Source organism: Typopeltis vanoorti, chromosome 24 (assembly GCF_054136105.1).
Source record: "Typopeltis vanoorti isolate ZY-2024b chromosome 24, IOZ_Tvanoo_1.0, whole genome shotgun sequence".
NCBI classification, from domain to species: Eukaryota; Metazoa; Arthropoda; class Arachnida; order Uropygi; family Thelyphonidae; genus Typopeltis; species Typopeltis vanoorti.
This window is the reverse complement of record NC_143572.1, coordinates 27,784,125-27,801,941: the sequence shown is the minus strand read 5'-3', so window position 1 is coordinate 27,801,941 and position 17,817 is coordinate 27,784,125. Positions and strand designations below refer to the sequence as shown.

The 17,817-nt window shown below is 36.0% G+C and overlaps 1 protein-coding gene across 4 annotated transcripts in view; it reads right to left on the bottom strand.

The window, feature by feature from the left end:
• LOC150093047 (uncharacterized) overlaps window positions 1-17,817 on the bottom strand; it is a 568,891-nt gene that overhangs the window by 236,186 nt on the left and 314,888 nt on the right. For all 4 annotated transcript variants that reach the window (XM_090413702.1, XM_090413701.1, XM_090413703.1 and 1 more), the window contains one exon: window positions 3,069-3,229. In XM_090413702.1, coding sequence (XP_090269828.1) covers window positions 3,069-3,168 — 100 coding nt within the window. In that variant the 5' untranslated portion in view covers window positions 3,169-3,229. The remainder of the gene's footprint in view (window positions 1-3,068; window positions 3,230-17,817) is intronic.

Here is a 17,817-nt window from a genome sequence, read left to right as displayed (position 1 = left end):
TAATTAAACTAAATTAAAATTATAATACATGAACAATGAATTCTTCTTTTGTGGTAGAGACTTAACATACATAATACACACTTCTACCAAATTTTCTACCCACAAATTTTAGTCTAGCATATTTAACCATTCACAATCATCTATAGTAATTCCTAACAATTTGTCTTATGGACATTAACACCGCTACATAATCACCTAAAGTCCTTAATTACTGTCCATATTCGATTAAAACATTACAAGTACACATAATATACACAATGCACTCTTCTAATCAATATTCTACTTATTGTGTTAATCTTGCATATTAAACTAGTCACAATCATCAGTAATCATTCCTAACAATTTGTCTTATGGACATTAACACAGCTAAATAACCACTTAAAGTCCTTAACTATTGTCCTCACTCGATTAATACATTGCATAATTCTTCCCTTTACCTACTGAGTAATTATGTAACAAAATCTCTACTTTACCATTTCTTGGGGCAGGGTCTCCAGGTTCTGTCTGAACTACCTTTCTTTGTTGAGCTCTCCTTCGGTACCTCCACAAGCCTACGTCCACGTGGTGGGTCACTATGGTCGTCAGAATAAGCTATATTCTGCACCTGGCGTTTTTCCTCGTCTATTCCCAATCTTCTTTCGGACCATCGCCTCTACTGTCGGTTCTGGTATGCATTCACGATATTATTCTGTCGGGACTCTCAGCGAAGATATCTCGCGCTTTCGCACCGGCAGACATTCAGATATCTAAGGGAAAGGCGTGCCCTCCGATATCGAACCATCGCCACGAACCACCGTCAGGAACCCTCCGTCCACCAGAGAAGTCAAATCATCATCGAGGAAGGCAGGCAAAAAAAAGCCCTGAGAAAGGGGTGCAAAACCTTTTTATTCACCCTTCACTTCCCCCCCTATTTTGCACCCTCGTTGCTAACTGCGATAGCGCCCTCTTAATTTTTTCACGGTCCTTTCCCGCTCGCTACCTTCATCGTCCGCGGCCTTCGGTACATCGCGAGATTTCTCCTAGGTTTACCAGGAACCGAATGTGCGTTATTTTCCGAGATAAAATTGCCTCAGGCCAGCCCGTGACCTTTGGACTATTGTTTACATCTAATTTACTCATTTATTGTATACAAGATGCATTCATATAATGCTAATTTATATACACCGTTCCTTACCTAGTATTACAAATCTGCTACAATAAAGTAATTCTATTTCCATTTACAGTTAGTACTTTAATTCTTCTGCTTGAGTACAAGTTTTTTCTCTCAGCTGACTTTTCTGACTTGTAAAATCCTGAATGAATTATTTCTTTAATAAAGTGCTTCATTCAGGATGTAACACCGGCACATCAGCAACTCGATTTGTAAATTTTTGGCACGCGCACATAAAAGGTTTCGCCACTACTGTACAAGACCCAACATGAAATATGCTAACAAAAATTCATTTTAACATTTCAACTACATTTCTTCAGTAGATGTGACCTGCATGCCATTTCCAGCAACTAAAGTCAGCTTTTCATATTCAGCCTTTCTTCTACTAGCCACATAACCAGTGGTGAACTATAAGGGACTTGCGGGGGCTCGCCCGAGCCCTTTGTTAAATTTTTCTCAAATTTGCGAGCCACTTGTTCTTCTTGTTTACTTTTTTATTTTTTTTTTTCAAAAAAAAAAAAAAAAAAAAAACATTTTTTTTTAAATATGTTAAGCGAAAAACTCATACGATAACCTAACAAAGTGATTTTATTAAATAAAATATTATAGTTTCTGTTACTACCATTTTACAAATAAGAATTCACTTTTGGTAATCCAATATAAATAAATAGAACTATAAAATAATGCCACTTGATTGGTACTGTTGATTATCACTAGAAGTATAAAAACAAAAGAGAAATATAACGTACTTCAATATTATTGTGTTTAGATAACATTTATTTATTATTTATAGATTGTTTGTCATAAAAACTTCTATCGCAAACAAAAGAAATTTATTTTCTTTATAAAAAATGCAGACTATTTCATATGTGCGATTATAAAAGATTTTATTCTTATTATATTTTAATAATTAAAAAATGCTTTTCTTATGTTAGATAAATTAACACAGATGACTGTGTGCAAATATTTCATGTTTAGATCATGAAATATTTGTTTAAAAATTAAAGCTTTTACATGTTGATTGTCCCCTCATACTTTTTGATTGGCATTTGTACACAAGCTGTATTAATAAACGTTTTTGTGTGAAATACGGCTTTTTTTGCTCGACGATGCAAGCCCTTTGTTAAAATTTCCATAGCTCACCACTGCACATAACTGCAGAATTCTACAGTCTTTTGTTTTGCTGCCAATCTCCTTTTCATATGCCAATTTCTCCTTCTTCGCTATTAAGCAAAAAAGAGAATAAACCTTATATTCTTTTTTTTTCTACTGATGAGCGTGCTCATCTTTATACAATAAACTTTAATAAAAATTATCCATTATGAAGCATAATTAATATATAACTATGATTAACTAGTAATTTTTACTCATTCTCCATTTTCATTTCAGAAGGAACATCACCTGAGAAGCTCTTTCTTGTAAATGTTTCTCATCTCAAGAAAGTACAAAGCAATAATAACTTTCAAGAGCACTGAATATCACTGTAATTATTTAAATTAATAAATAAATATAGCTTAATTACGGAAACTGTAATAATGAGATTACAAACATAATAACTGACACACTTAAATAAAAAAAAAAGTGGTATAAACTATTCATTCTTTTTTAAATAACGAAACCTGTGGTGCGTTCATAATGAGAAGAAACACACGTATAAACCACAGTGAAAATTATTTAATTGTAAATATTTCATCCTAAGTATCTTAGGATGAAATATTTACAATTAAATAATGTTCACTGTGGTTTATACATGTGTTTACTGTGCTGATGATGTCCTAAGATACTTAGGATGAAATATTTACAATTAAATAATTTTCACTGTGGTTTATACGTGTGTTTCTTCTCATTATAAACTATTCATTCATATACATGCATTAGAAAACAGATTAAAAAAAATAAAATAAAAAACAGGGCATACTTCCATATTTTGGACCTTGATGTCCCCAGCATGCTTGATTTATCTCAAACATATGTAGAAAGTGAATCAGTATATACAAGAAACAGTATTTTTTTGCCATGGCGACTCCTCCAGATGAAGAAATGATGCATAAACATCAGTGAAGTACCATTGTTGATCACCTAAACAAGCAAATAAAAATCTGTTAAAGAGCAAGTAAAACCCAAATAGCAATGAATTGTTATTTAATTGTGAGAAAAAAATAAAATAAATAACAATTATATGTGTCAAACCACTAATTTCAAAACTATATATAAAATTCTTGAATCATTTAGACTTATAACTATTACTCATGGCATTCACAATTACAGTATGTAAACATAATATAATAACTGAGATCTGGAAGTTCTAACAGTAAAAATGGTATGGTAGTTCTGAAAATGATAGATACATTTAATAAATTAAAGACTTAATTCTGTATGTTAGTCAAGTAGATAATAGTTTAATATCCGACGTTTCACTGACTGATATCTGGCAGCATTTTCAAAGGATACACTAGTAAGCAATAAAAAGTAACAAAAAACTAGGAAACTAACCGACAATTCTAAAAATTATATAAAGTTATCACTATGAGTGATACGATGATATAATATGCGTTATTATATATAACATACAGAATTAAGTCTTTAATTTATTAATACTAGTGGTCAAGAAAAAGGTCATAATATGAACAGAATCAACGAAATCACAAAATGAAAGGTACGCAATCTTGAAAGTTTAAAATGTAGAAAGGCTAGGTATTTGAACCATTTGACATTCTTCAACGTTATACCAAAATTTCTTCACCAAAAACAACTTTTTAAGTCAAAAAGAGCTGATATCATTTACCTCAATACAGCATTTGTTCTACTTAGAGAAAGAATTTGTTATTCGAGATTCATACTCAACCAAATAGACTCTCAATGCTGTGACTTATTCACAGACGTTTCTAATATCCTAGATGAAGAAACTTGGCAACTTTTGGACAACATGATTCAAAAAAGTGATACAAAAACTTTCAATCAAAGTAAAAAGACACAAATTAAAAAATTTAACGCACTATATGATAATCACATCAACTCCAAACCTTCCCTACCAGACAACCAAGTCATTGTGAACCAATCTAATTGCAGCTTAACAAAACCAGAGATTTCTATCCTCAAAAAAGGATTCAATTTTTCCTTGAAACCAACTACTATTCCAAAAATGGACTTTACCTGCAACTCAGAGAAAGCCTTCTCATTACTTCCACATGCACAATAGCCAATGACTTACGATTAAAATCCAGCGTAATCCTCTCTGCTTCCTCTTATTCTCACGCCAACCCTAGCACTATGGAAAGAAAAGTACTACTGAAATTAAAGAACAAAGAAATCATTATACTGAGAGCTGACAAGGGCAACAACACTGTCATCTTAAATACTAAGGAATATGAAGAAAAGATCAACAATCTATTATCAGACACATCGGTCTATGATGTTCTTAACACAGATCCTACTCACAAAAACCATCTTGATACCAATGAACTATTATGTGATATGACCAACTGGCCTGTTGACTTAATCAAAAAACTAAATTCTATGTATCCGTTAACTCCATGGTGTTCCCAAAATCCATAAAGAAGGTACACCATTACGTCCAATAGTAGATGGTATCCATTCACTTACTTACAGACTATCAATATATCTAGCCAAAATGTTACAAGAACACATTCACAACACTGATTCTTATATCAAGAACTCCCAACATTTCTTGGAAAAATTAAAAAACAGCCATATCTCTGAAGATAATATTATGGCTAGCCTGGATGTCACATCTCTGTTCACAAATATCCCAGTTTCGGAAGTCATTGACATCTTAGAAAACCTGTTCCTACCAAACATCACCAAGTTGTTCAAGCATTGCTTAACTTCGAACTATTTTACATGGCAAAAATAAACATACTACAAACAACTTAATGGATTAGCCATGGGTAGCCCTCTCTCTCTGTCTCCTTCTTGTGCCGACCTATTCTTAGAAAATCTCATCATCATCATCATCATCAAATTCCTGCCATGTACCCTCAAGGGGTGTACAGGATATGACAGTACTACATGAAAAAATTACATCATTACTAACTTCCTATCTACAATTTTCCTCCAAATCAGTCTGTTACTTGTCAAGACTCCAACATTATCAGATCTTATATTTCTATCATCTAAGGCACTTTGTACCGTATCAATCCACCTATATCTTGGTCTTCCTCTGGGTTGTTTTCCTACCAACCTGGCAGAGAACACTTGTTTTGCTAATCTTTCCTCTCCCATTCTATTTAAGTGACCATACCATCTGAGATTAGCTCTGCTAACGCATTCCTGGATGCTGACAATGTCAAGTTCTTTCCTAATATCCTCATTTTTAATATGATATTGCCATTGATGCCATCTGTTCACGCCTCTAATCTTTCTCAGGACTCTCATATCTGCGGTCTCTAGTCTTTGGTCAAGTGTTTTACTTCTGACCCAGCTCTCAGATCCATAAGTTAAAATTGGTTTCAACACAGTCTTGTATACAGCTAATTTAGTGTTCCGACTAATTTCTTTCTTATTCCATATGAATTTATTCAATTGACTTCCCGTCAATTGAATAAATCAGCAATTCAATTGAATTGCTGATTCTGTTGTCTATTTCTATATTTAAATTACCATCTTCAGTAAAAATCGTGCCTAAATAGCTGAAATGTTTTACTTGTTCCACAAGTTCTCCATTCACAACACAGTACACATTTTCAGTGATTCTGCCTATTTTCATTGTCTCTGTCTTTTTATTGCTGACCTTCATACCATATCTATTACAACAGGTATTCAATTTAGTCAGAGAATCTTGCAGACTTGTAGCAGATTTATTTAGAAGTATAACATCATCTGCATAAAGCAAAGAACTGACATTAACATCTCCAATTTTGATATCATGTTTAATACCACTTTCCTTCATAATGTAATCCATATAGATAATGAATAACAGAGGGGATAATGTACATCCTTGTCTCACACCAGATTTAACATTAAACCATCTTCCTGTACTTCCTTCAATTCTAACTGCTGACTTACAACTCAAATAAAGACTAAGTATTGCTTGATATAATGCCCCCCCCATTGACACCATATAACTGCAGCGTATTGAATAGCTTCTCTCTTGGCAGCTTGTCATATGCCTTTTCCAGATCGACAAAACTTAAATACAGATCTTTGTTATATTCCCATGCTTTCTCGACTATTTGTCGTAAAGTGAAGATCTGATCCTGACAGCCTCTATTTGGCCTGAATCCAGCTTGTTCTTCACCAAGCTTTTCTTCCACAATTCTTCTTAACCGTTTCTCAAGTATACTTGCATAGATCTTGCCAGGAACACTCAGTAGGGAAATACCTCTGTAATTCTCACATTCAGCTTTATTTCCCTTTTTATATATGGGTACTATGAGTGCTCTACTCCAATCATCGAGAATTCGTCCCTCTGTCCAGGCTTTCTGAACTATGTAGTGCAGCCACTGTAAGACTCTTATACCACCATACTTCAGCATTTCTGGTCGAATATCATCTACTCCTGCTGCCTTTCCACATTCCACACTTTTGATGGCTTTTTCTACTTCAAGTATGGATATGTATTCCTGACTGCATGCCTGGTCAGTGTTTTTTATCACTGTGCTGTCATCACTGCTTGTTTCATTTAGCAGTTTTTCAAAGTAATTACTCCATACTTCAAGGATATCTTTTTCTCCCGTTTTCATGTCACCTTTATCATCTCTAATTCCTTTTACAGCACTCTTTCCTCCATTCTTAAGCTTCTTCAACAACCTCCAGAATATTTTGCCACCTTCTTGATATTTATTTTCTATATTCTTGCCAAAGTCCTCCCATGACTTTTGTTTAGCTAGTTTTACACAGTGTTTAGCATTCTTGCATTTGTCTCTATATTCTCTAAGAGCCCAAGCTGACTTATTTGACAGGAACTTTTGGTATACTTTCTTCTTTTCCTTCACTGCCTCTTTAACTTCCTGTGTCCACCAGGGAGTTCTGATTTTTTTATCCTTACAGACAACCTCACCACATGCCTCTCTAGCAGAATCAATCAATGTTTTCTTCAGAATTTGCCACTGAATTTCCAAGGTTTGATTCCTGTTCTCAAGCTCTCTCATTTTTTCTTCAATAACCCTTGTGTATTTTAGTCTACAGCTCACATTTGAGAGCTGCTCCACTTTTATTCGCTTTAAAACTTTCTTACATGTTATTCTTTTCAATATGAAATACAATTTTATCCTGCTCAAGACTAAATAGTGATCACTTCCAATTTCAAATCCTCTGTACACTCTGGTGTCCTGCACCAGTTAGAAAACATCACTATCAACAATAACATAGTCAATGAGACTTTTCTTATTCCAAGCCTCTTCTCTCCATGTGAATTTGTGCACATTTTTATGTTGGAACATGGTGTTAGTAATAACCAGTCCATGTCCTGAGCAGAAATCCAACAGATATTTGCCATTATTATTAGCTTTGCTCTTTTCTCCAAATTTTCCCAAAATATTTTTGTATGTCTCACAATCATTTCCTACTCTACTATTTAGATCCCCAACAAGGACCAACTTTTCCTTTTTCATTGTGTCAGTTGCTTTTTCTAAAGCCTCAAAAAATTCCTCCACTTCTACCTTAGTAGAACCTTCTGTGGGACCATAGGCACAAATAAGTCTCATTGTCCAGTCCCCATTCTCATATTTGCCCACATTACTCTACTTGAGACTGACTGCCATTCAAGAAGATGAGCCTCGTATTTTGTGTTGAATACTATGGCTACTCCTTCTTTTCCTTGATTGTCATTGCCTGAATATAACATTTTGTATTTATTGCTCAGAAAGATCTCACCAGTTTTGGTCTTTTTTGTTTCAGTCACCCCTATTATGTCGATCTGGTACTTATCTAATTCCTCAGCTAGCTCCATTTCTTTGCCATTCAGGCTTCTTACGTTCATAGTACCAATCTTTAACTCTGGTGATGTTGAGTTGGGGTTTATTTTCAGATTTGTTCCAGTAGCTGACTTTTCGCTGTTCGCCCTGGTTCCCTGGCGAAAACAACGGGGGCCTTGTTTAACCGGGCGACGCCCCAGCCGGCATGAAATTTTGTCATGTTGTACCATCATTTTTTATTTTGGTTTAACCAATAAGAATACAATTTGGTCGGCTAAATCCCAAATTGCCAGCCCATCCTCGTTCGTTCAGTATCAAAGTAGATACCCAACAGGGTGCACCACGAGAAGGTGAGGATTGGACATTAGGTCAGAAGCCCTGGTCGGTTCTCCGCATTCCTTTAAAGGCTATGTGGAGGTCTCCTCTCAGTTATACAGCTTTGACCCTTAAGCACCCCCTTAGAAAATCTGGAAACTCAAATTTTATCCCAGATTACCCCTAAACCAACCACGTGGTTTAGGTATGTTGATGACATCTTCATCATTTGGAATCACAAAAAAGAGGAACTAATAGATTATCTAAACAAAATTAATTGCTTTCACAACACTATCAAGTTCACTTTGGAACTAGAAAAAGATAATCCATTCCTAGATGTCCTTATTAAGAAACAAACTGACAATAGTATAATAAATTTAGTTTAATCCTTTATCCAAGTGTGAGCAAACAAAGTTTGCACCTGAAAGTATCTTCAAGACTGGGGTAAGGTGGTACAACACCAGGGCAACTCATTGCAAAGGTGGAGCAAGCTACCAACACTCCTGTCTCAGTATCTAAAGCTAATGCTTCTGCCTGACATCTCAACTTGGGCCTGGCTCCCACTGAAGAGACCTCAATAAAGGTCGAAACTAGTCTGGGTAGTGGCCCTTCCCTTAATGCATAACATTAGACATATCTGCAAGGAGATGTGTTTTGCATTATAGGAGATACTGAGACAGGAGTGTTGGTATCTTGCTCCACCTTTGCAATGAGTTTCCCTGGTGTTGTACCACCTTACTCCAGTCCTGAAGATACTTTCAGGTGCAAACTTTGTTTGCTCACACTTGGATAAAGGATTAAACTAAATTTATTATACTCTAACCAAGTGAAAAATAAACTTCAAAAACTGACAATAGCATCAACCTGTTGGTATATAAAAGACCTACTAACACAGGACAGTACCTCCATTTCGACTTGTCTCACCACATATCCCAGAAACTCAGCATTACCCATATGCTCAAAAAAAGAGCTATACAGTGTACCACAGACCCTGGTGACTTACAAGAAGAATTAATGAAAATATCCAGAGATCTATCCCTAAATGGCTACCCTACAAGAATCCTCAACAAGATTCTCTTTAGTGACATACAGCAAAGGCAACAAGATGAAACCCAATACGTCAACTCTATAACAATTCCATTTGTTAGTACCATATCCAAAAAACTAGCTCTTCTAAAACCATATAATATCAGAGTAACCTTCAAACCTATTGAGACCATTCAAAAGTTTATAAGATCACCAAAAGATAGCCATCCTTTCTATAAATACTCTAGCGTTTATAGCATACCCTGTTCATGCGGTATTAATTACATCGGACAGACATCTAGAAGTTTTGAAACAAGAAAGAACACATAGGCTATGTACGGAACAACAGAGGATATATTACTATTATTATTATTACTATTATTACGGGCAACTCCAGGGAGTCATTAGACTCATCGAGGGAGGCCCCAAATCATATTCATCACAACTATCTGACATTCATACAGTATCTATCATACCTCGCCTTAAACTCATTCACTGTCACAGCATCCACTACAGACTCAGGGAGCACATTCCACTCATTCACTACTCTAAAAGTAAAGAACCCAGCTCTAACACCTTTACTAACCACACTTTTGCCCAGTTTCCATGGATGTCCCCTAGTCCTCCCACAACCAGCCCTGTTCTCAAAAATATCTTCTGAATTAATTTTATAGAAACCCTTCAGTAATTTGAATGTCTCAATCATATCTCCCCTCCTCCGCCTATCAACCAATTTTTGCAACCCACAAATCCTCAACCTGTTCTCATACGGTTCATTCCACAGACCTGCTATCATCTTGGTCACTCGCCTCTGGATCCTCTCCACATCCTCCCCATCAAGAAGAAACCTAGGTGACCAAATCTGAGCACAGTAGTCTAGATGGGGTCTTATCAAGGCTCGATAGAGAGGAACAATAACCTGCTTGTCAACGTATTCTTCAGCAACCAAGTGATTTGATGAGCTGTTTTGGTCACTTTTGCAATGTGTCCCCTAAATTTCAATTCCTTATCCACCAACACTCCTAAATCTCGTGCCTCATCAATTTTCTGGAGCAGGGTTCCACCAATGCAGTAAACTGCTGCCAATCTTTTCACCCCAAAATGCATAACCTTACATTTTGCCACATTAAACTGACATCCATTCTCCTTAGCCCAGACCTCCAATCTATCCAAATCATCCTGCAAAATTTTGACGTCATCTGCATTCACTATTGCCCTACCCAACTTCGCATCATCCGCAAACAAATGAACTGTTCCTCTCAGATCATTTCCTATATCATTTATGAACAAATTAAACAGCAGTGGTCCAAGAACAGATCCTTGTGGCACACCACTAGTCACAGGCCGTCTTGTGGACTCTACTCCCGAGTAAACCACTCTCTGATATCTCTCCGTCAACCACCCTCCTATCCATCTCACCAACCCTATGTCCATTCCCATATGCTGCAATTTACTGATTAGAATTCCATGTGGAATCCTGTCAAGGATATCAGGCCTTTCTTCCCACTTTGCCTCTACCAACCATAATATTGAATGGGATATGAGCCATATGCCCTACATAGAAGAGCACTACCATTCCAGAACATTTAAAAAAGCTGCTACAGTCGCCCATTCAACAGGTAACTTAAATAAGAATCAAGGCCTAATCTTACCAGATATATGGAAAACTCTAATCAGATCATTTAACCAAAAATTAAATGAACTTTCATGAAAAGGTTGGTCGATTGGTAGAGCCTCTGCTACTAATGGCTCAGTTAAGTAAGTTTGAGCGAGGTTAGTAGTTGGAAGGGGAATATATCGTTCGGTGCTGGTGGCACACTCTCCCTCGATGAGTCTTTGGACTCCCTGGAGGTGTCAAATAATAATAATAATAATAATAATAATAAATTATAATAAATTTCTCAACAAATAAAACATTGTACTTGTGACATATTATATCATTGTATCACGCACAGTGATAACTTTATATAATTTTTTGAATTGTCAGTTAGTTTCCTAGTTTTTGTTACTTTCTATTGCTTACCAATGTATCCTTTGAAAATGCTGACAGATATCAGTCAGTGAAACGTCGGATATTAAACTATTATCTACTTGACTAACGTACAGAATTAAGTCTTTAATTTATTAATATTAGTGGTCAAGAAAAAGGTCATAATATGAAAAGATAAATACATTTATTTTATTTTTATTTTTTTTACCAGTACTCATTTCTAATTATCATATTATTATGTACATGTGGAAACTAAAAAATAAAACTGCTTAAAAATAAAAAAGAGCAACTTTGCCAGTTGCAAAAAAAAATGTAGATACATGGTGTGAAACTTGATATAGACAAAGTCTCAACAGGAGAATAGAGAACATTACAAAATAAAAGACAGAAAAATATTAAGGACCATAACATAAGTCCAAATTAGAAGGTCAAACTCAGGATGAACAAGATATGCAACAACAGAAGAAAATAACAAATACATAAACCAAATCATAATGCATTTCTTGAGAGAAAGCATCACAAAAAAACTGATTTTTTTATTTTATTTTTTTTTATTTTAAAGATTGTGGTTTTCTGTTCTTTTTTCCCCCTCTGATTCATCTTTCAATGTTTGTTGGTTGAGAGATATGTCATACATAAATATCTGGAAATGGTTTCAGTGCGCGTGCAAGCACACACACACACACAATATTAAGTTACATTTACTACACTTGTGTTTCTTCAATATCATCGTTAATATTATTATTAAGAGAGAGAGAGAATTGCATTCAGGGACTCATCAAGTAAGGCCACATATTGTATGACCAGCAGTCATAGTTATTCTTGAAATCTTCACACTACCTGCACATATAACATTCAATGACAATCGATTCTAATCACTCACCACACTATGTGAGAAAAATCTAGTTCTCACCCCTTCATGATGGCATTCATTCTCACAAGGATGCTCTCTTATCCTTTCCCCATCATCCATAAAATGGAAAAATTCCATCAACTGAAATGCTGTATGAATGTATCAGAAGTTTGTAAATCTGAATCATACCATCCCTCGTTCTCCCATTTGTCTTCAGTCTATAAATTCTCAATCTGTCTTTATAATCAGTATTCAACAATCCGATATCATTTTCAATGTTCAGCTCTCTCTCTCTCTCTCCACTGTATCAGAATCACCATGGAAACAAGGAGACCAGACCTGCACACAATAGTCCAAGTGAGGTCTTATCAAGGCCTTGTAAAGAAGCAAAACAAGGTTCGTTGCGCATTGCAATATTCTCCGAGTTGTATTTACAATTTTTGCTACATGACCTTAAGCTTCCCCAGCCTAATCAGTATCTTCTAGCATAATCCCACCAATAAAATGGCATTGGATATCAAGTTTCACTGAAGTGCATGACTTTGAATTTACTAACATGACAGCCATCTTCCTATGATGACAATTCCAGCCTATTCAAATCATTCTACAAATACTGCATATGAGCCACATTCCAGATTACCCTACCTATCTTTTTATCATCAGCAAATAGTTGTATGTCACCTGTCAAATCCTTCTGCAATGTCATTAAGGTAGAGAATGAATAACAATGGACCAAGGACTGATTCTTGTGGTGCAACCACTAGTTACCTTAAATCTTGCAGACTCACTTCCCCCATATACAACTTTTTGATATCTGTCAGTCAGCCATCCTCTTATCCACACTATTTTATAATCCATACCCATATTGTCCAATTTATGCAACAGTCTTCAATGCTGTATTCTGTCAAAAGCCTTAGTGAAATCCCAAAGAATCATGGTGTATCCATTTCCCCTTGTTTAAGTCAATGGTAACATTATCACAGAATGTGAACAAGTTGCTCAAACATGACCTTCCCTTAGTAAGCTTGTGCTGTTCATTGCAAAGTAGAGATTCTCCAACACTCAAATTATATATCACCCCATTTCTGAATACTAGCCCTAACCAACTTCTCCAAAATATTCACAACCACTCCTGAGATACTGTGCAGTCAATAGTTGGATACATCAGTCTCTGCACCACTCTAGTGCAATGGGATTACCATACATTCTTTCCACTCCTGTGAAATCTTCTCTATAATTTGAGTCTTAAGACTCAAATTATATAGCCTAGTCAAAGGAATAGCCAATTCAGTCAAAAACTCTTTTAGCATTCATGCTGATATCCCATCAGTCCGAATGGGATATCAGAATTGCTGAATTCTTATTCAGTTTGTGCAACAGCTCTAATACCTTCTCCTCATATACTTGCATTTCTTCATTCAATAAAGAGGTAGCAGTAAGCGCAAAGTTGCATACACCAAGTCAATAGCTTTTAGTAAAATGGGCACTCATTTGATGAACAACCTCTTCACCATCTCTCACTCTTGCACCATCTATATTCAGCAGTTATTTTCTCATATTCATTCTTTCTTTTACTTCAAACAATAAAATTCTTTGGGGTTGTTTTTAGCATGCAGAGCCAGTTTCTTTTCATACTCAGACTTAGCTTTCTGTACAAGAGTTTTGACTCTTCTGACCTGCTGCTCATACTTTTCATAGCAGGCATCATCCTTATGCACATGGTATATTCTTTCCACATCATTTTTTTCTTATGAATCTCTTGGTCAATAAGATTATTATACATCTATTCCACTCTTACTCTTTTTATTCTCAAACTCTACTAAGACATTCTGATATTGCATCATTTAAGAATTTTTTAAAAACTGATACTATGCTGCTGAATCTGGCATACTCCTCAGTTGATCATAATTTCCTGCTTTGTAGTTCAGCATGTAACCTTTTCTGAATGGAATATTAATAAATTCAGCCACTTCCCAAATGAGTACCGCATTGTCACTATCACCTTGGAGGCAGAATAGTCACATCTTTAACTGAAATCCCCTCTGACATAATAATCAAATCTAACACTCTTTGATCCTGATATCCTTCTGTCATATGCTGCTTGAGGAAATGTCTCGCAAGAGCTCAATAAATTCAGTTTCGTTCTTCTCATGAGATTTTACTGCTACCCAATCAATGTTTGGATAATTAAAGCCCCCCATTATGATTATTCTTTTTGTACCAATCATCTTTATTTGCTGATGCATTTCTTTGTCACAAGCAGCAGATCCACTAGGTCTGAACAACACCTCATTATGCATTTGATCTTGTTAACCTCAAACCAGATTGCTTCAGACTCACTGCCAAAATGAAAAACTGTTACTAGTATTACAGTCATAGGTCTCAACACTAACTGGATTCAAGTCAGTCAATATCATTATTAGCATGTCCCCTCCTTTCATATCCTATCTATCGTTCCTAAAATTACTGTATCCTATACACTCGATACCAGTTAGCAGGTCTGATTCTGAAAGCCAGGTCTCACTAATGACTACAATCTCAGGTACTAATCTATTGACTAAGACAACTAACTTTATGCCTTAGTTTCTGATAATCTAGCATTCGAGTATAAACATAATAAGCTACCTTTTTTCTTTTTTTTGTATACTCTTGTCTGTAGTCTATGTGACACAGTTGAACAACTTGCAAATATCTGTTCTTATTGTGTACCGCCTTCATAGCCTTTTCTTTTCCAGCACAGCTTGTTTGATTTTGCTGTTCATCTATTTCGCTCCTACTTTATCTACTCACTTTATGCAGTTATACATTGCTTGTGTTGTCAGATACTGCCTTGTGAATTTCCATGCACTGTGAATATCTTTTCTGCTCAGCTCATCTACCCAACATAATGATGCTAAATGACTGCAGAGTTTCCTATAATCACTTGCTTTATACTTCCACACATATCAGTTTTTGGCATTAACCTTTCCTTGTTTCACCACTTTCCAAACAAATACCTCATGATCACTCTCACCAACTGGTGGCAGTGTCAACACCTCATTAACAACTACATCTTGTGAAGTTATCAGCAAATCCAAAACATTAAAGCCTCTAGTTGCTTCAATTACATGCTGCTTAAGATATTTATCTCTCAGAAACTCACCACACTTACTCTCCTTGTTCCCATACACAATCTCCTCCTTCCATTCTTTAATTCTGTAATTAAACTCTCCCATCAGGATCACCTTCTTTCTACATGACCAACTAATTTGCCTAAACAGTTCAGAATCAGTATTTTCTGCCATTCCTTGGCCTATAATATCATCCTATCATATACTAACCCGTGTATTTCAACTTCACACCACATAGATTGAAAATCTGTGCATACACTATCAACTTCCACACTTTGTGGACACAATGCCTCTGCAATCATTAACAACACTTCCCCCTCCTGTTTTCCCATTTCTATCCTTCCAGAAAATTATATACCCTTCAATTTCTATTACCGACATCACATCTTCCTCAGACAGCCAAGGTTCACTAATTCCAATTATCTTTGGGCATACTGACTCAATCAATGCAACAAACACAGCTCTATTGTTTCGAATACTCCTTACATTTGTGTACAAACATAACAATCCCCGTGTTCTTGAGATTTCCATTCTATCAGCACCAACATTCTCTATTCTAGATACTATACCACACCTCTCTAATTTGATCTGACCACTCCCATTTCTCTGATCTTGACTCTGATTTCCATTCCTACTTGTCTCACCCTCATCTTTATGCATTCCATCAACTTGTGCTGCTACAACCACATCTTCAACCTCGTATCTATCTTCTTCCTGTCATACAACCCATTTAGTTGTGCTGTCCTGCTTCACAAGTAGACTCTGATCATTTACTATATTAAGTTCTTGACTCTGCCTTCTCAGAAAATAATAGCCTTTCTAAATGCCCAACACAAAATCCATTCGAATGCAATCCATCGACTTTAAACCATTCCAACTTTCCTTCAAATTCACTCCATAGATTTCCAAATTGAATCCCTTTTGCCTCACACAACTCAGCAATCTGAATATTCATTATCTCTGTTCTCCTTCTCAATTCACTGTTGCCATATCTGGGCAACACACTAACGATTTTTCCAACAACACTAATGTTCTTTACCTACCACAACAACTTCTTCAAGTCTCTATCAACACCCCCCCCCCCACCCAACTGCCCACGACTAGCACTAATTGCGATGCCTGGTCTTTCCTTTTTTTTTTTTTTTTAACAAGGCATCAATTATCTGTTTCTTGTTCCACCAGGAAGGCATGTTTTGTGCACTTTATTAGTCATCACACCTCTAATGATCGAACCCCATCTAATAATATATGACTATCCTTTGACTCTTTCTTCATAATAGTAACTTCCTCCTTCTTATCAGCCAATCTTCTTTAGATGTATCCTCTTTCAAATGTTTCATTTCGCTTTTCACTTTCACTAACTCTTGTCTAAGCACTTCTATTATTGTCCTGATTCTTCCCCCCATTTCTAATCGCTCTAATCTATAAGACACTTTTCACATACGTTAATACTGTCGTTCTTTTCGTTTACACAAACAGTTCACGAATCTTTCACATTTTTCGGTGCATTTTTGCAACACATCCACTGCAAAAAATCCAAGGCAGAGCTCAATCTTCGTACAGAAGCTTTCCGTGGGCCGACATGCATTTTCTTAATGGACGCCATTTGCGGAAGCAGAAGCAATAAGAATAAACACGCAGCAAAACAATATAAACAAAAAATTTCAACAACAGTACTGAAAACAGCACTTGCATCCCAACTGAAAAAATGCGCACAATTTACAATAACAAGCCACACTATGCACTAATTAAAAACACTTTTTTTTTGGCACAATTCAAATCTGCCACTACGTTCAGTCGCGACTCTAGCGCAACACTATAGAAAGATTCTTCGGATTGAATGGGTACAGAAGGTAACAAATGAAGAACTGTACTGCAAAGTAAATAAACTACAGAGAAAATGTAATGGAGAAAATAATTCAAAGGAAACTAAACTTTTTTGGACATATCTACAGAATGGATAACAGTAGAAAGATCTAAACCTTCATGCTCCGTACGATGGACGGTATATATATAAAAAAAAAAAAAAATGTGCCAGGCTGTACAAATAAAAAAATAAGAAAATAAAGCACATCACAACTGTCTTGCATCAAGAACTCCACAAATATGTTTACTGTATCCGCGCTCACCACACTCTCGGGCAATGCATTCTAATCATTCACCACTCTCCGTGCAAAAAAACCTGCGCCTTGTTCATACTCTCCTTATACGGCTTCCAGGGATGACGTTGTTCTCTCCCTATCTTCACCCATTCTATGCAAAACCTTCCCCACATTAATCTGGTAATAATCCCTTAACAGCTTATATGTCTCGATCATATCCCCTTTCCTCTTCACCAATTTCTGCAAATTACATTTTCTCAATCTGTCTTCATACTCAACATTCCAGCAACCAGAAACCATCTTAGTCAATCGTCTGTGGTCCTTTTCCAATACCTCATCTTTTTAAAAAACAGGTGACCAAATCTGTGCACAGTATTCCATATGTGGCCTGATCAA